At 40.9% G+C, this 24,873-nt stretch overlaps 1 protein-coding gene across 2 annotated transcripts in view; it reads right to left on the bottom strand.

Annotated features, from left to right (window-relative positions):
• Positions 1-24,873, bottom strand: part of RASGRF2 (Ras protein specific guanine nucleotide releasing factor 2) — a 336,581-nt gene that overhangs the window by 110,074 nt on the left and 201,634 nt on the right. For both annotated transcript variants that reach the window (XM_036735869.1, XM_036735878.1), the window contains exon 17: positions 24,434-24,523. In XM_036735869.1, coding sequence (XP_036591764.1) covers positions 24,434-24,523 — 90 coding nt within the window. The remainder of the gene's footprint in view (positions 1-24,433; positions 24,524-24,873) is intronic.

The following is a 24,873-nucleotide window of genomic DNA, read 5'->3' as shown; positions in this document are numbered from 1 at the left end:
TGGGCACTGGGCCATAACAATATTTACTACTTACTGACCTTACTGATATGTATCCTAGACATAGTCAAATGTATACTCCCTTACATTCCTCTTGTCTAACAAGACATTTGATGAGAACTACCTGGATATTTCCAATCAACCCTGACCATTAGTTGACATTTCAAGGCAAAAACCACACCTCCAGATTGCCCCACTCTGGGCCATTTCCCAGTGAACTCTGGGTAAGATACCGGCATAGCAGATACAAAAGGTGCATGTTCCTTTAAGAACTGACCACCCCTTAACCACTCCCTAATCCTACCCCAAAACACCTAATTGACATGTTTCACCCCAAAATTTCATATAAAAACTTTCTTGCACCCATGTGAGGCTGCAGGTTCCCTAAGAACTCTTGCCCACTATAAAGCATAATAAATCTTTGTCACCTTGACTTAAAGAATGCTTGAGATCATGAATTCATTCCAGTATTGGGGTCTTTAAGGGGCACTCCCTCTCAATGACCCCTGCCTGGGAACTCCAGTCTTGGGGTTCCTGGACCTTGTTTCCCTCAAACCTCAACAATATCACTTCCTTGAGTATCAGTTTTACATCAGTAAAGAAATGGTGATAATTCCCAAAGAGAAAGTGTGAAGATAAATACTGATTGTGTGACCCTGGGTAAATCATGTAGTGTCTCATTGTACCAAATAACTCTTAAAGATCATAAGTTGCAATTCAGGTGCCAATCTTTACTGTAAAAGGAATTCCCTTCTTCAACATTCCCAATACCAAGGAATCACATTTCTGATTCCGCCCCCCCACAAAAAAATTCCTAACCTGACTGCCTCCTAGGCTTGTGAGAATCCAAAGAGATAATGAGTAAAGGCACTTTGTAAATGAGATGGGACAGGTGTTAGAAGAGGGCTGGCCTTGGAATCAGGAGGTGTTTCTGCCTCTGCCACAAACTAGATATGTGACCTGTGAATACATCCCATATCTTCTTAATGCTCCAAGTAACTCTATACCATAGGGATTCTTAACTTTTCTGCATCACATACTACTTTGGAAGAGTGGGAAAGCCAATGGAAAGCTCAGAATGACATCTTTAAATGCATAAAATGAAACACATGGGATTAAAAAGGAAATGATTATTTTGAAATATGGTTATCAATACTTTTTTTTTAATTTGAGGACCTCAAATTAAGAACTCCTGCTCTGAGGGGTCAAGCCAAGATGGCAGCTAAAAAGCAGGGACTTGCTTAAGCTGTCCCCCAAATGCCTCCAAACACCTGTAAAAAATGGCTCTGAACAAGTTTTAGAGCTGTGGGACCCACGAAATAGCAGAGGGAAGCAGGTCTCCAGCTCAGGAGAGCCTGGATGGTCTCTGGGAAGGGTCTATTGCATGGCGCTGGGAGCAGAATGCAGCCCAGAGTGGGGCCATGCCAGGACACACAAGATGAGGAGTCGCCGGAGCAAGCCTTAGGGCCATGAATCATTGAACTGTAGCAGTTACCAGACTTCTCAACCCACAAATGCTTTGACCACAGAGCAGGTTAGTGGGAAAACTGCTGGATTGGGGGTGAGAGCAGTCCAGCCCCAGCCCTGGGGGTGGCAGAGGTGGCGGCAGTGGCAGCAGCCGGAAGCTCCTGTGGCTGCTTCTAGAGCTCCAGTGTCAGCTGCTTCTGGAGTCCCTGGCCCACACAGTAGGAGGAATCGAGCAGCACATCAGAGCAGGAGTGCAGGGAGCACAGGGTTCTCTTGCTTTGCCCTGCTTGGATCTGGATGGTAGTGCTGGCTGGCAGTTCTTGGGGGAGGAGGGTAGCACTGGTGTGGCAGAGCTTGCAGTGACTGGAGTAGAAGCAGCTCTGAAAACAGTAGTGCAAGGCCCCTAAAGCTTAGGACAACGTACTCTCTACAAGCAGTCATTCCCTGACAAAAAGCTCAAAGGTCAAGTAATTGGCTGGGAACATGACCAGGCAGCACAAAAGGACTCAGACTCAGACTTTAGAATCCTTTTTTGGTGACAAAGAAGATCAAAACATACAGCCAGAAGAAGTCAACAGTGTCAAAGAAGCTACATCAAAAGCCTCCAAGAAAAATATGAATTGGTCTCAGGCCATGGAAGAGCTCAAAAGGGGTTTGGAAAAGCAAGTTAGAGAAGTAGAGGAAAAATTGGGAAGAGAAATGAGAGTGATGCAAGAAAATCATGAAAAACAAGTCAATGACTTGCTAAAGGAGACCCAAAAATATGCTGAAGAAAATAACAGCTTAAAAAATAGACTTAACCCAAATGGCAAAAGAGCTCCAAAAAGCCAATGAGGAGAAGAATGCCTTGAAAGGCAGAATTACCCAAATGGAAAAGGAGGTCCAAAAGACCACTGAAGAAAATACTACCTTAAAAATTAGATTGGACTAAGTGGAAGCTAGTGACTTTATGAGAAATCAAGATATTATAAAACAGAAACAAAGGAATGAAAAAATGGAAGACAATGTGAAATGTCTCATTGGAAAAACCACTGACCTGGAAAACAGATCCAGGAGAGATAATTTAAAAATTATTGGACTACCTGAAAGCCATGATCAAAAAAAAGAGCCTAGACATCATCTTTCAAGAAATTATCAAGGAAAACTGCCCTGATATTCTAGAACCAGAAGGTAAAATAGAAATTGAAAGAATCCACCAATCACCTCCTGAAAAAGATCCCAAAAAGAAAACTCCTAGGAATATTGTCACCAAATTCCAGAATTTCCAGATCAAGGAGAAAATACTGCAAGCAGCCAGAAAGAAACAATTTGAGTATTGTGAAAACACAATGAGGATAATACAAGATCTAGAAGCTTCTACATTAAGGTATCGAAGGGCTTGGAATATGATATTCTGGAGGTCAAAGGAGCTAGGATTAAAACCAAGAATCACCTACCCAGCAAAACTGAGTATAATGCTCCAAGGCAAAATATGGATTTTCAATAAAATAGAGGACTTTCAAGCTTTCTCAGTGAAAAGGCCAGAGCTGAATAGAAAATATGATTTTCAAATACAAGAATCAAAAGAAGCAGGAAAAGGTAATCAAGAAAGAGAAATCATAAGGGACTTACTAAAGTTGAACTGTTTTGTTTATATTCCTACAAGGAAAGATTATGTTTGTAATTCATGAGACCTTTCTCAGTATTAGGGTAGTTGAAGGGAATATACATACATACATACATACACACACACACACACACACACACACACACATAGACAGAGGGCACAGGGTGAGTTGAGTATGAAGAGATATCTAAAAAATAAAATAAAATTAAGGAGTGAGAGAGGAATATATTGAGAGAGGGAGAAATAGAATGGAGTAAATTATCTCACATAAAAGTGGCAAGAAAAAGCAAGTTCTGTTGGAAAAGAAGAGGGGGCAGGTGAGGGGGAATGAGTGAATCTTGCTCTCATTGGATTTGAGTTGAGGAGGGAATAACATACACACTCAATTGGGTACCTTACCCCAAAGGAAAGGGGAGGATAGAGGGAGGGCAGATAGGGAGAGGAGGTAATCAAAAACAAACACTTTTGAAAAGGGCAACTGGGTCAAGGGAGAAAACTGAATAAAGGGGGACAGGATAGGATGGAGAGAAATATAGTTAGTCTTTCACAACATGATTATTGTAGAAGTGTTTGGCATATTGATACATGTGTGGCCTATGTTGAACTGCTTGCCTTCTTGGGGAGGGTGGGTGGGGAGGGAAGAGTGGAGAAAATTTGGAACTCAAAGTTCTAAAAGTGGATGCTCAAAAAAAAAGTTGTTTTTTTCATGCAACTGGGAAATCAAATATACAGGCAATGGGATATCGAAATCTATCTTGCCCGACAACAAAGTAAGGGGAAAGGGGATTGGGGGGGAGTGGGGTGACAGAAAGGAGGGCTGACTGGGGAACAGAGCGATAAGAATATACGCCATCTTGGAGTGGGGGGAGGGTAGAAATGGGGAGAAAATTTGCAACTCAAAATCTTGTGGAAATCAATGTTGAAAACTAAAAAAATTAAATAAATAAATTATTACCCCCCCACCCCCCAAAAAAGAACTCCTGCTCTAAGGCTATAGGTTATAGATGAGCTGTCAGTCTGCATGGATGGAGAGAATTTCTACATCTGGAGCTCCCAATACCAAAGATATCACAGGTTCAAATTGGGAGGTGGTAAAAGGAACAAAAACATAAATCTGTATCAATGCAAGCAATTCTGATTACTACTTTTACTACTACTACTATGGTTTCTGTAAAATTGATACAGAAAAGGGAAAAAAGACAGCAAAAACCCAAATAAAAATCACTGCAGTGAGAGGAGAGGGATTTTATCTATCAGTTCAATGTCAGCAAGGTCAGTTTCTAGGCTTCTTGCCACTAGTAGACATTTGTATCACTGTATGTATATTTGTATCAAGCAGCCAAAATGGGATTGTGGTTTATTCAATCTATGATACATAGTAATTAAAAAAATACATTCTAAGAGCTGCATTTCTGGCAGCTCCAGCACATAAAAACTTATCTGGATGAGGGTGCTTTACTATTTTTAATCAATTCTGTAATGTGTGGAGAGTATTAAAAATAAAAATCAGGCTCAAATGAAGGCCTGGAAGGAGGAGGATTACAAGCAGGTAACATCTGTGCTGCTACTTCCTTAATTATCTAATTAAAGGTCCAAATCCAAACTTGAAAGCTTTGTAGTTGGTCATTCAAAGTCTTACAAAGAATATGACTAGGCCCTGATGCTTATTTCTTTTTACTTTTATTAAGACAATTCAAAGTCTTCTTCACTGATTGTTCCATTTCAACCAGTCAGCTCTGAAGTTTTCTCTCAGGCTCATTAATCCTACACCTGGAAATGACCAGGTTACAGTTTCCTTAGATACCGAGTGTTCCACATTCTCATGCAAACTTCAGTTGTATTAATTTAGGTCCCTAGGATGGACTGTTGCCATTTAACCTGGTGATGGCCAAATTCCCAAATTGTTAATAAATAAACCCAGAAGTACATGTCTCTAAAAAGAAAAAATGGGAAATGGATCTTGCAAAGAAGCTGATTAATTGGGAGGTGGCAGGAAATGTTTTGAAGCCATAGTGACCTTTTCTCTGAGTATCATGCCCTGGAGCTTTGGGTTTTCGTTTAAGGAATACACTTTGCTAATGTGGCATTTTTCTTCTTGTTGACAAGTCCAATATTCTCCCAGGGAAGCAGGGCTGACAATCAGGGAACACCACAATCCTGTGAGAATGAAAACTACAAATAACTCAAAAGGTCGATTAAAGGACACAAGGCCAGCATGAATAGACTAGAGCATGTGCGTAAGATGCAGCATAAAAGATATCACTGAGGACATGTATGACCAGAAAGACGTGGGCTGATCACGACCACTGGAAAAAGACAAGAGATGGAGAGTCCAAGCTGTACAATGGTACCCCCGAGATATTAAAAGGAGCACAGGAAAGCTGAAACCTCCCTGTATTTTACTGATGGAGTGCCAAGGGCAAGAATTCACAAAAGAAGAAGGCATAAAGGGGCTGCTGTAAGTATCAATAGAAGAAACACTCATACTAATGAGATAGCAGATCTACCCAGGATTTAAGGATCACAGACCCAGAGCTGGAAGGGACCTCTGAGATCGCCTAGTCCAAACCTCCACATTTTACAGATGGGACAACTGAGGCCCTAGTAAGTCAAATGACCTACCCACGTTCACTCAGATAATAAGCCAGCAAGTGTCAGAGGATAGACCTGAATCTTGGGCCTCTTTTTCCAGAGTAATCAGTTTTTCCAGTGTAACATACAGTTTACAGAGAGTGACAGCTCCACTAATAGTTGAATAGAGTTTAGCATTTGATTGTTGTCAAGTTACTTAATGTGAGCCACCCTCCTGGAGAACAAGGATCGGATCTTAGAGATTTTTGTTTCTCTAAAACACGTAAGATTTGGACTAAAAAAAAAATACTTGTAGACTTGAGAGGGAAGTATCCAGAGTCAAATGGGTTATTTTAATTTAATTTTAAGCTTGGATTACTAGACTAGCCTGAGCCTGGTTTGGGCCAGGACGCTTCACTAATTAGAAAAAAATATTGTGACATTCAAAGTCCTCCCCAAAATGACTCCAACCTACCTTTCCAGCCTTATCTCATACACCTCCCTCCCATGTATTCTTTGCTCCAATCAGACCAGACTACTTGCCATTCTCCAAATAGGTACCATGTTCTCTTCAGTCCTTGCCTTTAACTGATCATTGTTCCTGAAATGCTCTCCCCCTCCTCTAATCTGGCCGCCCTCCTCCCCTCTATGTCCTATGACATTTTCTGAATCTTTCATCCAACTCAAATGCCACCTATTCTTTGAATATTTCCTCTACCACCACTTCCGCTCCCCAACCCTGGAAATGATCTTTATTTCGCATTTTTATATTTTAATTTGCATTACATTTACCAGTATGCATGTCTAGCCATCCCTAGTAGGCAGTAAGCGACTTGGGGACAGGAACTGTATCTTCCTCATTTTTCAACTTCCCCAGCACTAAGTACAGTTTGTTGACCATCACAGCGGTTGAATGAATTTGAGTTTAATAATAATGATGATGATTATAGCTAATACTTATAAAGTACTTACTATGTGCCAGGCACTGTGCTAAGTGCTTTACAATTATTATAGCATTTCCTCCTCACAATAACCTTGGGAGGGAGATGCTATTATTATCCCCATTTTATAAATGAGGGAACTGAGGCAAATAGAGATTAAGTGACTTGCCTAGGGTCACACAGCTAGTGTCTAAGGCTGGATTTCTACTCAGGTCTTCCTGACTCCAGGCCCAGCACTCGAATGAATGAAAACACCCAAATATCTCCTATCTCAAAACATCTAATACAGAAGAGAAAGACTGGTTCAGTGGCCACCGGCCCTTTCATGTACAGTTCTACTGTACTGTCTTTTAAGGAAAACCTGCTCCTGTCCAAAAAACAAACTGAACTGTTTTCCTGTTCTGTCCTACATCATATTCCCAGGGAGTAGGAAGGTTGCTTTTTGGATCCTTCCTCCCTCTTGGACAGAGTGTAGTCATGTAGTCATTGCAGTGTACCTGACTGGCACAGAGACCTGAGTCTGCTGGCAAAAGATGAGTAGATATTCTCGACAGCTGTGGGCACTGGGCCAAGTTCACTTTGGGATTATTTCCTGGCTACTGCCTTCATGCTATTTTACTAAGCATAAGACCAGGGAATTATTTATGCTATTCTTTAGCACATACCAGGGGATCACTTACGTTATTATTTAGCTGTGCAGCCAATCAACAGAATAGTTCAGAAACAACTTGTTTTCAAGGCTACTTCTCATAACACTGCTAATTGAGTTACTTAGTGTTCCATGGTGAAGCTTGTGGGAGAGGAGAGAGAAGAGAAGAGAGAGGAGAGGGGGAAGAGGAGAAAGGAGAGAGGGGGAAGAGGAGAAAGGGGAGAGGGACAGGGGAGGGGGGAGAGAGAGAGAAGAGAGAAGAGAGATGAGAAGAGAGAAGAGAGGAGAGAGGAGAGAGAAGAGGGGAGAGAGAAGAGAGGAGAGAGAAGAAAGGAGAGAGGAGAGAAGAGGGAGGAGAAGAGGAGAGAAGAGAGAGGAGAGGGGGAAGAGAAGAAAGGGGAGAGGGAGAGGGGAGGGGGGAGAGAGAGAGAAAAGAGAAGAGAGAGGAGAGAGGAGAAGAGAGAACAGAGAAAAAGAGAAGAGAGGAGACAGAAGAGAGGAGAGAGAAGAGAGGAGAGAGGAGAGAGAAGAGAGGAGAGAGAAGAAAGGAGAGAGGAGAGAAGAGAGAAGAGAGAGGAGAGAGGAGAAGAGAGAAAAGAGAAGAAAGGAGAGAGAAGAGAGGAGAGAAGAGAGAGAAGAGAGGAGAGAGGAGAGAGAAGACAGGAGAGAGGAGAGAGAAGAAAGGAGAGAAGAGAGAAGAGGGAGGAGAAGAGGAGAGAAGAGAGAGGAGAGGAAAAGAGAAGAGAAAGAAGAGAGGAGAGAGAAGAAAGGAGAGAGAAGAGAGGAGAGAGAAGAGAGGAGAGAGGAGAGAGAAGAAAGGAGAGAGGAGAGAAGAGAGAAGAGAGAGGAGAGAGAAGAGAGAAAAGAGAAGAAAGGAGAGAGAAGAGAGGAGAGAGGAGAGAGAAAAGAGAAGAAAGGAGAGAGGAGAGAGAAGAGAGGAGAGAGGAGAGAGAAGAGAGGAGAGAGGAGAGAGAAGAGAGGAGAGAGGAGAAAGGAGAGAGAAGAGAGGAGAGAGGAGAGAGAAGAGGAAGGAGAGAGAAGACAGAAGAGAGGAGAGAGAAGAGAGAAGAGAGAAGAAAGGAGAGAGGAGAGAAGAGGGAAGAGAGAGGAGAGAGGAGAAGAGAGAAGAGAGAAGAGAGGAGAGAGAAGAGAGGAGAGAGGAGAGGAAGGAGAAGAGAGGAGAAAGAAGAGAGGAGAGAGAAGAGAGGAGAGAAGAGAGAAGAGGGAGGAGAAGAGGAGAGAAGAGAGAGGAGAGGAGAGAGGGGAGGGGTGGGGACAGGGGAAAAGAGAGGGAGAGAGTCCGCATATGTGTGTGTGTGTGTGTGTGTGTGTGTGTAGATTAGGGAGGTCTCAGTTCAATTTGATGAGATTTCCTCAATTCACTTGATGAGATTACCAGGTATGGACCTTTGTTTCCCCATGACTCAGGCTGTCTCCAAGATAATTAATGCTGATGGTTGGATGTGGGGGAGAGAACAACACAACAGACTCTGGTCTGAACAGCCAACTTTTCCTCATATAAAACCACACAAATTCCCTTTGTTATTTCCTGTGGTCTCTCTCCTTTAGACTTTTTCACTGTCATCCTCATACTGACCCCCTTATATCCAACCTATTTCTAACCTTTGTTATTTACATTCCTAACAGCTATCATATGTGTCCCCTTCTCTCCCCCCAAACAGGTGCCCGCCCCAGTAAAGGTCTTCATTCCCTCTCACCTGGACTATGGCCATAGCCTGCCGATTGGTCTCCCTGCCTCAAATCTTTCCCCACTCCACTCAGCTGCCCAAGTGATTTTCCTAAAGTGCAGGTCTGACCAAGTTATCCTACCCCCTTACTCAATAAACTCTAGTGGCTCCCAATTATCTCCAAGATCAAATATAAAATCCTCCGTTTGGGATTAAAAACTCTTCACAACTGGATTCCTTCCTACATTTCCAGTGACCTTGCAACACTAGCCTTTTTGCTATTCCTTTCACATGAGACTCCATCTCCCAATTCCATGCCTCTTCACTGGCTATGCACATGCCTGGAATGTTAACCCTCTTCACCTCTGCTTCCTTGGCTTCCACCAAAACTCAGTTTCCAATACCACTTTTTGCAGAAGATCTTTCCCAGTCTTCTCCATACCTTCCCTCTGAGATGATTTTCTCTGGATTGATCTTGCAGGTACATAACTCTGTGCATGTTGTCTCCTCCATTCGAATGTGAGCTCTTTGAGGGTAGTGCGTGATTTTGCCTTTCTTTGTATCCCCAGCACTCAGCACAGTGGCTAGAATAGGAAATGCTCAATAATACTGTTTGACTTGCCAGCATCAGGGTTAGGGGTGGGAATTTCTTCTCTTCACCCTTCAGTGGAAAAGGGTGACTTTTGTCGTTGTTAAGTCATTTTTCAGGTGTGTCTGATTCTCTGTGACTCCATTTGGGGGTTTCTTGGCAAAGATACTGGGGTAGTTTGCCATGTCCTTCTCCAGCTCATTTTACAAATGAGGAAACTGAGGCAAACAGGGCTAGATGACTTGCCCAGGGCCACACCGTGAATATATGTCTGAGGCCAGATTCGAACACAGGAAGGTGAGTGTTCCTGACTCCAGGCCCGGCATTCTATCCACTATGGCACCATCTAGTCGCCCCAGTTGGTGACTTGCAAGAGGGCAAATGCTGACTTAAGAGAAAAACATAACGCAAACCTGAAAGAGAAGATCCTGGGTTTCCAGGTCCTAGCTGCTGTTTTCTGCCTGTTTTCTGAACAAGGGTAAGAAACTAGAGTTCCTAAGAACGGATTTTCAACTTGAATAAGTTGGAGAGTTCCTGTGTTTCAGTATCAGCCTCTGGGAAGGAAGAGTCCAATAACATGCCTTTTTGAAAAGAAAGAGAATCACTCTTTAGCTGAAGGAGGAAAGCCAAGTCATGGAGGAGAAGGAGACCTGAAACTGCAAAGCTTCTGTACTGTTGCTGTGAGATGATCAAGCACTGTAGTTGAGGTGAAAGTGGGGTGCTGTTCAACAGACTCTGACTGAGCTGATCTTCTGAGGACAATCTGACAGTCTATTTGAATGCTTTATTTTTCTGTATTGCTTCATGGGCTCTTGTGAATCCTGTGGATCTTATGCATTTTCTTTGGTGGATGAAAAAGACTATCCTATACTCAACAACTGTATTGTACACTGAGTACTTATGAGAGAGTTGGAGACCCTTTTATTCACTTCTGGGGAAACCCAGAGATTAGTTATATGACAATTATATTTAGAGATTGTCTGGAGAACTACAAGTGGCGGCAATTAGTCAAAGAAAGAAAAGTAGACGTGGACCCCTCAGGGGTCAGTGTCTGGGAATCAAGTTTCATCCATGTGAGCCTAGGGTCCCCCAAGGGTCCTGGGCCACACATGTTTATGCTTTTCCAGAAGTCTCCTGTTTCCCTTACCAAACCAGACTTCGGTCTTACCACCCATTGGCAGGGAGAGGAAGAGAGGGAAAGGGGTGGAGGGAAGAGACAGAAAGAGAGAGAAGAAGAAGAAGAGGAGGAGGAGGAAGAGAAGGAAGAACAGAAGGAGAAGGAAGAGGAAGGGAAGGAGGAGAAGGAGAAGAAGAAGAAAAGGAAGAAGAGGAGGAGGAGCAGGAGGAGAAGGAGGAGGAAGGGGAAGAAGAAGGAGAAGAGAGAAAGAGGAAGAAAGAGGAAAAAAAACAAACAGAGAATGCATTTATTAAGCATTGCTACATGTCAGAACTGTGCAAAGCACTGAGGATGCAAAGACAAGTCAGAAAGAGTCTTCCTATCCCTAAGGAGCTCACATTCTAACGGGGGAAGACAACACATAAAGGGGAGATACAAAGTGCAGGAGGGGGAGACATAGCCTGGAAACCAGGCTGCTGGTGAGGAGGGAGGAAAGTGCAGAGGCTCAGAAATAGTTATAAGTGATATAAGCATGGCCAGGGCATTTTATGAAATGGCGATCTGGCCTGGAACTCCCTCAGGAGAGGGAGGCCACAAGGTAGAGGCATCTACAAGGTGGCAAGGCCAGAGTGTGAGGTGTGGAGCCTTGAATGAGTGAAGTGGGCATGATCAAGGTGCCTTACGAAGTGAGATGGGAATTCCTCGATTTTAGAGAATTATCAGAAGTGTAGGCACTTAAAAGCCCTAGCCATGTACTAGGTAAGCCTATTGCTCAATAGGGAAAAGGGGAGAAGGTAGAGCTGGCAGGCCTCAGGGAGTTGTAATTCACTTTCCCCATGGATTACTTTCCAAAGACAAACTAAATATTAGAACACCTCCTTTAATATTATTGTCCCAATTTTCCTTCATCAGGTTTTGAGGAACCAAGCAAGCTTCTGGTTTTAGAATCAAGTAGCATTCAGCTTAGACCAGCCACTTGTTTTACTAGCACTACAAAACCAACGAAGAATTGACTAGATCCTTGCCCCTTTGTTTTGTATGCTTCCTCAGAATTGCTGAATAATTCTAAAAGTTGTTTATACTGTAGGGGGGTTCAAATTGGGACAATCCAATCTCTTGGGTTGCCAGGATGGCAGTGGAAGGTGTTATGTGTCACAAAGGCAAACTTCAATTTTATCTTAAAATGATAATTACAATTTTTAAATCACTACTATGGCTTTACAATAGCTACCCAGGGAGGCTCCTCTTGGTTTGAAGAAGAGTATTTAGCCATTAAGCTCTTTCCTATTGCTAAGCAACAGTTTTGTTAAAATCAAACTGCTCCCTGATTCTGGAGCAGCAGGAAAATAAAAGGCTACACAATTCTTGGAAGGGCATGTGAATATGCAAGGGAAAAAATGGTAAACATCTTGAAATGTAAGAGGGATTTAAGCTAATTCTTCATTTCAGTTCTGTTAGCTACATTTCAAAATATTTGGTGATCACCTCACATGTGGTGTGTTCCATTCTGGGGAAAATCAAGCAAGCACATCTTTGTTGTCACATCATTCTGGAGGAAAAATCCCCCACAGACTGCAAATATATTCCAAAATAAATTTAGATAAACATTAATTTAGTCAAGTTTTATTGAGGTTTTTGGGATACCACCTAATAAAAAATGCAATATGTTTTTATTTTCACAAGAGTAGCTTACTAGAGTGAGGGTGCTTAAATACTACATAAGGAAAGAAGGAATTGGAACTGGTAATTAACTCTATTCCTCTTCAATTTTACCATTTAACTTCAAACTGTTGGGCTTAGAAAATACAAGTTCATGTGAAAATCATACAAATTCATCCATGTGATAAGCCAACTTGCATGTAAAAAACCACAAGGGTTAGGGGGTCACAGACCCAAGTGGATGCAAACACAATATTTGAAGTCTGGAGTAGGAGGCTGAACATTTTAGGGACCTAGGTGGCTTTTTTGACACAGCTGATTACTTCAGGTAAGGCTTTAGGGAGAGAAAAGTTTGGGGAACTGAATTACAAAGTTTAAAAGATGACATCAGGAAAAGGGATTTAGATCCTTGGACCAGAGACTACATTGCAAAAATAACGGGCTCTTGGCCAGGATAGAACACACCTAACAAAGGCCTGGGAAGATTAGGAAAAATTAATTTGACAGGGGATGTATGAATCTATTAAAGAGAGTTTTTAATTGAAAATAGAGAGGAAAAGAAAACTTGATACACCTTCAAATACCATAGGAAGAAAAGCAGTAGAAACACACATTAGTCATAGAAGAGAATACTTATGGAAAGGTACATGATCCTGGGCTCAGATATCTTCAGAACTGCATAGAGGATGATTATTAAACAGAAGTAAACCAGCAGAATTTGTATTTTATCCTGGAGACAATAAAAAGCTATAAAAGAGTCTTGAGGAGGAGAATGGATTTGAGAAGGAAGACACTGAAGGTATGGAGACCAATTAGAAGGTACTGATAATAGGCCAGGTGAGAGGTCATAAAGGTGTGCTAAAGTTATAAGAAAGAGTATGTTTATTGGGAAAGATAATGAATTCCATTTTGGACATGTCAAGTTTGAGATGTTTATGTAACATCCAGATGATGTCTACCAGACAGGTGATGGAGATGCCAAACTGGAGAGGGAAGAGGAGGGAGGGAGGGAGGGAGAGAGACGGGGGGAAGAGACAGAAAGGGAGGGAGGGAAATAGAGAGAGGGAGAGAGAGAGAAAGAGAGAGAGGGAGGAAGGAAGAGAGAGAGAGAGGGAGGGAGAGAAGGAGGAGGAGGAGAGAAAGGAGGAGGAGAGGAGAAAGAGAGAAGAAGAGAGAGGGGTAGGGAGAGAGAAAGAGAAAAATGAGGGATGGATATGTACATATGGGAGTCACCTGCATTAGGAATGGCAGCTGAACCCATGTGATCTCATGAAGTCAGCAAAAGAGAATTTTAAGAGAGAAGAAAAAAAAAAGATGTGGAGTATGACAAAGCCCTAGGGACAGCTAAGTGGCTCAGTGGATAGAGCTGGACCTAGAGTCAGGAAGACCTGAGTTCAAATCCAGCCTCAGACCCTTACTAGCTGTGTGACCCTGGGCAAGTCACTTAATCTCTTTTTTGCCTTACTCCACTGGGGAAGATACTGCAGTATCTTTACCAGGAAAACCTCATGGACAGAAATGGCTTGCTGTGGTCCCTGGGGTCAGGAAGAGTATGATACAACTAAACAATGACATGATAGAACTCTAGGCACATTCATACGTGAGAGGGTAGAAGAGACCAATGATTTGAGAACCCACAGAGGAGGCAGAGTCTAGAAAGGGAGAGGGATGCAGCAGATCATTTAGTCCAGCCTGACATCTGAAAAGGCACACATCCCTGATAGCTGGTTTTCTAGTCTCTATTTAAAGTTTACAGTGATGGGAAACTCCCTATCTCACTGGTCAGCTGATTTCAAACTGGCCATACTGCCTCTCTTCACATATGACACTCCATTTCCTATTTCCCTACCTGTGATCCACTTCCCTCCAGACACAGCTCAGGCACTCCCTTTTCTACAGTGAGCTCCTCATGATCACTATAATTACTAGAGGCCTCCCTCCCAAACTATCTTGCACTTGACTACCTTGCATTTATTTTGCATTTCTTCTATCTATGTTTATGTGTATATGTGTTGTCTCCTTCAATAAAATGTAAATTCCTTGACAGTATGGCTTATTTATATTTTGGTATCCGTATCCCCAATACTTGGCACAATACCTGGTATGTAGTAGGTAATTAATAGATGCTAGTGTATTTTTGGTTAGATTTTTGAATGGCACAAATTTTTTAAAAGCATTTTATCCTATAGAGCTGAAATCTCCCTCTCTGCAATTCAGTATAACTCATGTTCCAGAATCTCCCAAACTTTGGGATCAACTGTACGTGGTCTGATCTTGGGGGCTACCCCAAAATACTAATATATCTTTGGCTCATCATACTTCCACCCAGTGTTCACTCTGGGAAATCTCAGTATATACTTTGGATCTGGGACCCATGGTTTCCCTACCATAACCTTAAGGCAGCAAATGAACTTTATTGGTACAAAACAGCATTTATTTGATAGATAGTACAGAAGACTTGAAGGACTCACAGGAATCCACACTCAATTCAATTTGCCTCTTTCTTCATTGGGTCCCACTTTTCCACAGTGCTCTAAAACAGCATAACCCTACCAAAGTCTTAGCAATACCCAATAGTCTGGGCTCACCTATACAAGAAAGACACTTTGACGCTGCTAGAGGGGTAACATCCTGATATTTCAGTGAGCTCTTCTCTCATCCCATGAAGGCATTTTGAAGAGAAACACAGCTGTAGCTACCAGACAAGCCACACCCCTATTCATCAGACTTTCATTGTCCAAATGGCTCATGGTAAAAATTGGAAAGTAAAGCCTGGTTCTTGTGCTCTCTCCTGTCTTGGATTTAGTCCTTTGCTACTCCTCTACCTATGGAGGCCACATGGGTGGCCTCTTTCCTCTTTAAAAGGTAACTACTTTTCAAGAGGTTGAGGCAAGGGGAAATTTCCCTTATTTGATTAATAGAAGGTGAGATCTCTAAACTCCCAATGAGGAGTTTAGAGTTACTCATGAAGCAATATCTGCTTCCCATGAAAAACTATCCCAGATTGCTGAGGTTCATGAATTCACATTGTTCGGGCCATGTGAGTGAAAAACGCATATCTACTTCTGTCACGAGTCTCTTCAATGCTGCCATTAACAGCCCATCAAATTCTTTAATATAGTCATCACAGTTCCACTTCACAAGGCTAAACTTTTATTAAATTTTATCCGGTAGTGCCATGAAAAGAAAATCCTAAAGGGGATTCCTTCCAACCCGAATAGAACTTTTGGGGATAGTGGTACTGAATGGAAGGAGGCAGCTAGGTGGCTGGTCATAGCACTGGACCTAAAGTCAGAAAGGCATTATCCGGCCTCAGACACTTACTACCTGTGTGACTCTGGGTAAGTCATTTCTTTGCTTTAATCCACTGGAGAAGGAAATAGCAAACTACTCTAGTATCTTTGCCAAGAAAACCCCATAGACAGTGCTGACATGCTACGGTCCATGGGGTCACAAAGAGTCTGACACGACTGAACAACTGAACAACAAAATGAATAGAGTGTTATTGAAAATGATTTTAAAACAATGTTAAAAACAATAGGAAATGATATACTGTAACAACAATGCTACTTGCCACTACTGTGGGGGTGTAAGACCAATAACACCAGCACACAGGAGGGCTGCTAGCAGAAGATCTTTGATCTGCTTTCTAAGGAAAGCAACCTTAAGGGGTTTACAATCTTACTTTAATCAAACATACACATATCATTCACTTAGTTCAGGGGAAAAAGTAAGCACCCTGAACTTAAGAGAAAATACAAACAGAAATTACATGCAGAAATTATAAACAGAGCAAATAGACAAATCAATAGACAGGCTTCTAGCTGTCTGACCAAAGCTATACACACATAGTTACCAGAGAGAGAAGCACCAACGTCTGAGTTTTCAAAGCCGGGGGGTGGGGGGAGAGCTCCTTAACGGCTACCCAGAATCTTCACACCAACACTCTTCCAATGAGTGAGCCCCAAACAAAATGCTAACCTCGGAGTATATATATACACTTCTTCAGGGTCAGAGGGCTACACACTTCTCAAGGGCTTCACAGCTGTCATGACCTAGTTAGCAAAAGGGGCCTTCCTACAAACAAACATAAGACTCAATCAAAAGCACTTGATTGCCTTAGTACTGAGAAGCACTCCAAAAGAAAAAACAGTAAAAAGTTCCACTTTTCTTGCCCTTACAAATGTAAGTTTATTACAAGTGGGAACTGTTTCATTCTTTGTCCCTATATCCCCAGTGCACTGCACATAGCAGATTAATATATATTGATTGAATGACTTAAAACAAGTTACTGTCAATAAATGAAGAGTTTCTAGATCATAACATATAGAAGAAAATGACCAGGAAGGACTTGAACAGAGAGAGAAGACATTTAACATTTTCTTTTTAAAAGTATTCCACAGGATGTAGACAACTAAGTCCACACAGGCATGAATGACCCAATTTTAAAGTCCACATAATGTCAGAAGAGACTCTGGTTTTGAATAAAGATTTTACTGTGTGATTCTTGCAGCTTGCTTCTAAGATCCAATTATATGTTTATCCAGACTATTATTTATCATGTTTCTTTAATATGACATGTATTCACAGGGACCTCGGGATGTTTGGCAATTTTAGTAAATGAAATTTCAATTCAGTGAACCAGCTTTTAATTAACTATGATTCTAAATCTTCTGCTTTGTTTTAGAAAACACCATCTAGAACAAGGGTGGGGAACCTGCAGTCTTGAGGCCACATGTGGCCCTCTAGGTCCTCAAGTGCAGCCCTTTGACTAAATCCAAACTTCACAGCGATAGGGAACTTATAGCCTTGAGGCCACATGACTGAATTCAGTCAAAGGGCTGCACTTAGGGACCTAGAGGGCCACGTGGCCTCGAGGCAGCAGACTGATCTAGAATCACAGAACTTAAGAAACTGAAAAAAACAGGGAAATCACCTATACCACATGTGTCAAACTTCCTGACTACAAGTCCACAAAACTCCTAAATGCTGCACAAACCATATTAAAATATAATTAAAATGTTTAGCAAAATAAATAAAAATACAATACAACATAGATAATGTTAATTTGTGGTTTTCCAAGTCAATATACTACCTGTGGGGATTTGTTTCTATTTGAGTTTGACACCACTGATCTATACCAGGTCCCTCACTTTATAGAAGGAAGGAAACTGAGGATCATCAAGCTTAAGCCCTATCACAGCAAGGACTGGAACCCAGGGGCTTCTGACACCGAATCCAGTGATCCTTCCTTTGTACCTCACTGTTTATCCTCAGGATTATAGTTTTGTTTATATAATCCCTGCTTAGAACTTTATTAATGTCTCATGTCACAACTGTTTGATTTTTTAACTGGCTTTTGACTCTTCCTCTGGATCCCTATCCTTTTCTTTACCTATGATTCTGCTTTTCCCTCCCACAGCAGCCAGCAGCCTCTCTCACCACCAACCATTTATCCAAGTGCTTGATTCTGCCCAATCTGGGCAGTTGGGACAGCTGTTCCAAGATAGGGAGCATGGAGGAAGTTCATTCACCCACAGAGGCTTTCTAACCTGAGTTGTTAACACTTACTTTTTCTCCCACAGAAGTAAGGAAAGCAATGGCTAAATATATCAATATGGTCTAAGAAACTAGAAGAAGCATTCACCCCAGGATAGATAAGTGGCTTAAATTATGCAGCAGCAATCACAGTGAATTAAGACAGGGTAATAGATATCACCTCAGAGAAGCAATATGGTATCATGGATCAAAGGCGGTTGTCCTTGGAGTCACGAAGACCTGGGCTCAAGACCTACCCCTGAAACATACTAGCAATGTGATCCTGGGCAATTTATTTAATTTCTTATTATACCAGGCAACCTGCTAATACTATAAATTTGTTGTTGTTGTTGTTGAGTTATGTTTGACTTTTTGTGACCCCATTTGAGGTTTTCTTGACAAAGATAGTGGAATGATTTGCCATTTCCTTCCCCAGCTCATTTTACAGACGAGGAAACTGAGGCAAACAAACTAAGGGTTAAGTAACTTGCCCAGGGTCACACAGGTAGTGTCTGAGGCCAGAATTGAATTCAGGCGTTCCTCACTCCTGGCCTGAGCTCTATCCACTGCACCACCTAGCTGCCATTCAACAATTTGCTTATATGAATTGGTGGAAGGAGTTTCTACACTGGAAGTTTTCTAAGCTGGAAATCAGCCCTAGTGATGAAATCATAGATCTAAACCCTCCTCGAAATAGATATTGAACACTGCTAACAATGTTCTGATCATATTATAACCGCGATCACTAAACATAATAATAACTAGCCATAATGAGTTATCATCAATAATTATCATCATAATTATTTGTAGTCAATTATAAAAAAGATGCAGCACAATTTGTGTAGCTTTACTGCACAAGTGAACTTCTAAGTGTTACACTTCTCTTTGCCCGAATGATCCCCTACTCCTTGCCCTACCTGAAGAAAGGTCAGGTGTGGCTAGACCTGAGGCTGTGCCCAAGCATGAAGGAGGAGAGTAGGGGAGGAAAGAAGGGTTAGTTTGAGGAGAGAGTGAGCCTAAGGTGGAGCACAATGGCATCAGACTGGGGCGAGGGTAGATAATGAACTTAGGTGAAGTTGAATAAAAGAATTAAGACAAAATGGAGACTGACATGTAGCCAGCCCAGATCTTACTCTCCAGATACCTAGAATAAGATTTTTAATAGTGAGGCATGCACTCTTTGGGCATGAAACAGGTTAAAGAACAAGTAACAATGTCAAAATAGTCATATTTCTTCATTTTCAATAGTTCTACATTTACAGTAGTCAAGACAGACCTGCTACTGATGAAGTCAATAGGTTAAAATAATGATAAAAATAGCCTGGCTGATATCTAAATCTCAAAAAACCTAAATTAGCACATTTTTTAAAAATGAAGCAAAAGTCCCCTTTTGCTGTTTAATTGTGAGGGACTCAGCTGGAAAAAACTAAATGACCAATCTACTGGGCAATATTAGTCATAGAGTAAATCAACCACACACTGGCTCCCAGGTGGAGATTTTTCCTTGTCCCTCTGGGTTTGAACAAACTAAATGAAACCAGTGATTAAAAATCAATATTAAAAATTCCAGAACAGAATGAGAGAGTAATTCTCAGATACACTTATGGAAAACTTGGAGCAGCACAATTCACAACAGAAAATAGCAGCGCTCCTGTTAAGTTAGAACATTAGAGACTTTATTTTAAATGGTAGTGGTAAGTTTTTAAACATATTCTGGAACAAAATCTGCCTGCATAATTAAGAATGTGAAAAAGGGTGGAGGTATCCGCTGAATCAATCAAATCAGCCTATATCATTTAAAGAAACTGACAAGTTGCTATGTCCTCCTACTTCTGTCAGCAATCAATCAAGCAGAGCTGTGAACTAGATGTAAATAAGATCTAGACATTTCTATTGAATGAGTGAATGAATCAAAGGCTTTAGACTAGATGTGACCAGTTTAGAAGTCCTTGAAAGTCATCTGATGACATGGAGCACCATTGCACAGAAAGTTATTTTCAGACTGGCTAAGGAGACCTGGCCATGCCCTGTGGATTTTGAGTAAAACAGCAAGCCAGTTCAGAACCCAAGTATTGAAACTGAGAACCCATGTTGGCCTGATCTAGACTAACCCCATAGCCTTCCTTTTGTTGGGAACCAGCCTCAAAAATTTGATTTGGTCATGCCCTATAGATTTTATATAAAACAGCAAGCCAATTCAGAACCCAAGCACTCTACCATTTGGTGGGGAAGCCTTCAGCCAAGGCCCTGAGGAGTTCAGGCTTATGGGGAGGGTTTGGGAAGGAAGAGAGCAACTCAGCCTATTCCCTGGCCCTTGATCAGAGAAGAACCTCATGAGCTTCAAAAAGCTGGAGGATTCTGACCTTTTAATTGGTGTCCTCACAGTTTCTCCGGAACAGCAATGACTAGTAGCAATACCTCTATGCAACGAAGAACAAACTAGACATACTGAGACTCTACATTCAAGTGTCTACAAAGAGCTTAGCAAAAAGCTACAACATTCCCAAAGGGGATGAGCACTTCATGAGCACTCCTCACGGAGGAGAAAAGGACTTCTAACAAGCAGGAGCTGTGAGTTACCCCTTTGCAAGGGTGTGCTGGAGCCAGCTCAAACCTGCTAGTGAGCATTTATACTTTGAAAATAGGCAGATGGTACCAGTCAGAGTTGGATTTATTGTTTTGCTTTTTTTTGTCTAGACTTAACAAAGTGATAGAGAAAATGTTAATCATGCAAATTAAATTTAAAAGTATGTCACGTATGCATTTTTTCAGAGAGCTGATTTTTAAGTATTTACTAGCATACAGTGGTATGAAGTGGTATAAAGAGCCTTTACCATATGTTCTATCTAATCTTGAGCCCATTTTTCCTGGACTTTTTATGTGCCAGTAGGCAAATACAAAACCGACTTTTGGGGAAATGTTTAGTACCAACTATCCTTACTATGCCATCTTAACAAATACTCCTTTATAAAAGTCAGTCAATTTTGGGTGACTGATATCAACTGATAAGTACATTGTTGGGGGCTTATGAATTACAGTACTAGAAAACTACCCTCTCCCTCCCACCCTCAGGGCTTCCCCTAAGAAACAGCAGCACCTCTCTGGGGACCCAAGTTGTCAGTACAAGTAGGAGTTGAAATAGTATTAGAGCATGCACCACAACACACGTATTACACACACACACACACACACACACACACACACAGAGTGGTTCTCAGGTTATTCGTGTGTAAAAAGAGAATGGTGGATGAAATAATTGACTAAAAACTTTTTAAAATTTTTATTTTAATCATTAAATTTAAGGAAAAACAAAATAACTCTTCCTCCATACAAAGCAGAATAGAGAGAGAAGATTGTACATGAAACCATGAGTCTTTCTTAAAGTTTGCTTTTCCCTTGAAGTACATAACTTTTAAGCTATCCTACTTCATCTGTGTTTCCTTCTGTCCTTTCATCTGTTCTCTTCTGTTCATTTTTAGACTGTTTCAATGATCCTACTTACATATGGAGAACATGTTCCAACTCCCACTTGTACTTACAATTTGGGTTCCCAGAGAGGGGCTACTATCTCATCTTAGGATTCTAGGGAAAGTCCTGAGGACTGGGAGGTGGTTTTCTTTTTGGCAACCTGTTCCTAGTATTCAAATCAAGTTCTTCTGACTCCAAGATCAATGCTCTTTCCAGTATGCTCTACTATTATTTATAATTCATCCAGGCTATATCTATTTTTGGTTATCGAAATAACTAATTGTCTCGTATTGAATCTTGGTTTTTTAAAACTGGTTTCATAACCACTTTCTGCATTGGTTAAGTCCTATGACCATCTGTCTATCTGTAAAGCAAGGGCAAAATAGCCGATAAACCATTTTTTTGGTTCCAGTGTTGTTCTGTCTCAGTAAAGATAGACTTAGCAAATAAACATATACATGCACCCAATGCTCTATCTCTAAACTCCTCTCAGTCTCAAGACCTACTGATGGCCACTTGACTGAGAAAAAAAGACATTTTAAATTCAACTGACCTGACATTACTGAATAAAAAGTCAATAGAAAGCCTACCATCTCTGTTCTCTCTAAGCAACTGTATTTTTCCTCTAATTTTCCTACCCATATATTCAATTTAATTCAATTCAGCTGAGTCCAATAATTTTTACTAAGTATTTATTATACGTATTTTACTTTCATTCCTGCTAGAGGAGAGAGAAGTTTTAATAGGACAACATCCCCGACTTTTGAGGGCTGGTAGAAAATAAACAATCACAGCTAAAGCAGTTTATTCAGGATGTACTATTTCACCTGAGACTCATAACAACACTATGGAGGTAGGTAGTACAAGTATTATTATATAGATGAAGAAACTGGGGCTCAGAGTTGAAATGATTTTACAGAGATCACACTATTAATAAATGATTAAGCTGGGATTTGAATTCAGGATTGTTGAGGTATTATTTTTTTAGTGTGAACTAAAATAATTAGGTAGTGGAAGATGAAGAAAAGCTAATACTTGAATATCTGAACAAATTATGTTTTGTGACTCTCGAGCTTTCTGATTGGCCATACTCTGTAGTACTCAGTAACTCCATTTTCATTCTTAGATAAATGACTACAATGCCTTTAATAATTCAGTGATCCCTAATTCCATCAAGCTTTGGATTAACTTAGGTGAAAGTTGGCTACTGGCTGAGAAATCAGTAAGCTAAATTTTTATGAAGCAATTAAAATTAGGAGAATGAAGATGGTATGGGTATTTTAATATTTTATGCTGGTTGCAAAAAAAGAAAAATGAAATCAATACTGTTGGAGCATAGGACCAAGACTGAATCAGCACGACAGATTTCACTGCTCCTTTTCCAGAGCTGTGATTTCCCTTCTCTCTTTATCCCAGAGGGCTCAAGCAAAGGGGCCCCTCCAAACCCTGACTGCCTGAGTGCCTATGCCCCAGGGATCTATACTGGGCTACATATGATCTTCTTTTCTCTAGCTTCTAACATCCAATGAACTAAACTGGCCCATTAATATTTTCATTTCTTTTTTTACTTATTGAATTTACTTATTTATACCCACCATTCCTTGCTTTTCTTTCAACGACTATTCTACCTGGATTCCAGACACTGATCTTTGCTTCCTAACACCAATCAGCTCTTTTCATAAGTTGATGCTGGTCAGTTATCACAGCCAAGAATGCATGTGATTTAAACAGAGGATGGCATTTTGGAGTGGGGGAAGAGCAAAAGCAAAGAAAGATCTGCATTAAGGTGGGAAGGGGTGAAGCAATGAAGAAGTCAAGCGGCAATTATTTACTTTTACTCTGGTCCCCAAAACACAAAGCTGTATTATCCTGGGGGCCTAATATACTCATTCAATTTTTGAAAATTTAAAGTCAGTTTCTTATCACAAGTCTCAAAGTTTAGTCCTTTGCATTCCAGAATTTGATGGGGAAAAGCTTCTTATACCCCACCCAGAAAATGGAGAAATCGTTTTCACCTGAATTAAACCAAAAATTAACAACTCCTCAATGGTCTTGATAGTTAGAAAATGAACTATTTGAGGAAGTTCTCAGGCTTGATTTGTTTTTTTTATGGCAAGATGGCCTATGAGGAAGGAAGGCCATGTGCTGTTCTATGAGTATAACAAAGAAATAGTTGTTCTATTATTATTTAACAAAGTCTTTTCTTTTTATTGTATAGTAGAATGGAAGGAAAAAATAAAATAATACATATTGTGACAAATTAATCTGTCTCATAGTGTATCAATATCAGTATAGGCTGTGTTGTTTTGGTTGTTTAGGTTTTGTTTGAGAAACACAAGAGTTCATTAAAAAAAAAGAAATCTTTGTTCTGTTTTTCCAAATGAAATATGTATAGCTAAATGATCGTGAAAATGAATTCAGTCAACCTCTGGTCTTTTCAATTCCAAGAGAATTTACATAATCACCACAGTGGGCCACATTCATCAGGAGAATCTCTATTCTGGTTCAATTTTTAGAGAATTTACACAGGTAACACCTATTGGTTCCTAATGACAGAAATTCACAGACTTGCAAAAATGAACCTCTTTATTCTAATTGAACAAACATTGTCGAATTTTTAAAATGACATAAGCTAGTATCTAAATTTACACCACTGTGATTTGAACTTGGGAGGGATGTTAGGATCAATATATGAAAAAGGTTTCTTGGGCCAAAACTGGCTATAGGTACCTTCCCCCAACTTCAATATAACTTTCCCTGTGCTGGGGGACAGATGCTAAATAGAACGCTAACCATTTCACCCTCCAAACTGTAATGATCATATTTTTCCTACAATCTATTTTAAAAATCCAACTTTATTTTATATTTTATATTTTTCACTCTGAAAATTAAATGATAGCTTCTACAAAGGGACGATGACTCAACTAGAGCCAAAGGTACCCTCTTCCTTCCCCTCACACATATCTCACCTTCTTCCCATCCACCTGGCATCTGCGTTCTAGGCTTCACTCAGTTAAAATGGAAACACATTCTCAGGAGTTCAGCTGCTGAGACTAAAGGGGTAAGCCAGGAACAACCTAAACATGATAGGAGGAAATCTTTTCCCTTTAACTTCCCAACACCACTCTATGCTGGGCACTCACCTGGTGGACTCCCATGTCCAGCAGCAGCTGTAGCAATAGCGAAGGCAGAGGCAGGGGAAACGGAGCAGTGGGTATTATCAGCTGTCTGTCCTGTGAGTTTAAAAAGAAAGAGAAAGTCGTGGTGAGACAGGCTGTCTATATACTGGTAAGAGCACACACTTTGAAGTAGAGACTGGATGACTGCCTATATGTAATGGGTCTTTTTTTGTTTTAGTACACACCTCCCACTTGTCTGCTATTCCAATTCATAGACTATAAAAGGTACTTAACAAAAGCATGGAGTAAATCCTAACCTGTTTACTGTGCAAAGATAGCATGCTTTTAAATTGGGAGACTGCTCAGGAGGAGTTAAGAGTTTTGTGCCGTATTTTGGAGGTTGGGGGAAGGGTATTCAGCCTTAACTTTTGCATACCTGCATCATGAGGCTCTCTGTTCAAAAT

This window comes from Trichosurus vulpecula, chromosome 1, assembly GCF_011100635.1.
Source record: "Trichosurus vulpecula isolate mTriVul1 chromosome 1, mTriVul1.pri, whole genome shotgun sequence".
Taxonomy (NCBI): Eukaryota; Metazoa; Chordata; class Mammalia; order Diprotodontia; family Phalangeridae; genus Trichosurus; species Trichosurus vulpecula.
The sequence above is the reverse complement of the archived record's forward strand: the minus strand, read 5'-3'. Positions and strand labels throughout refer to the sequence as shown.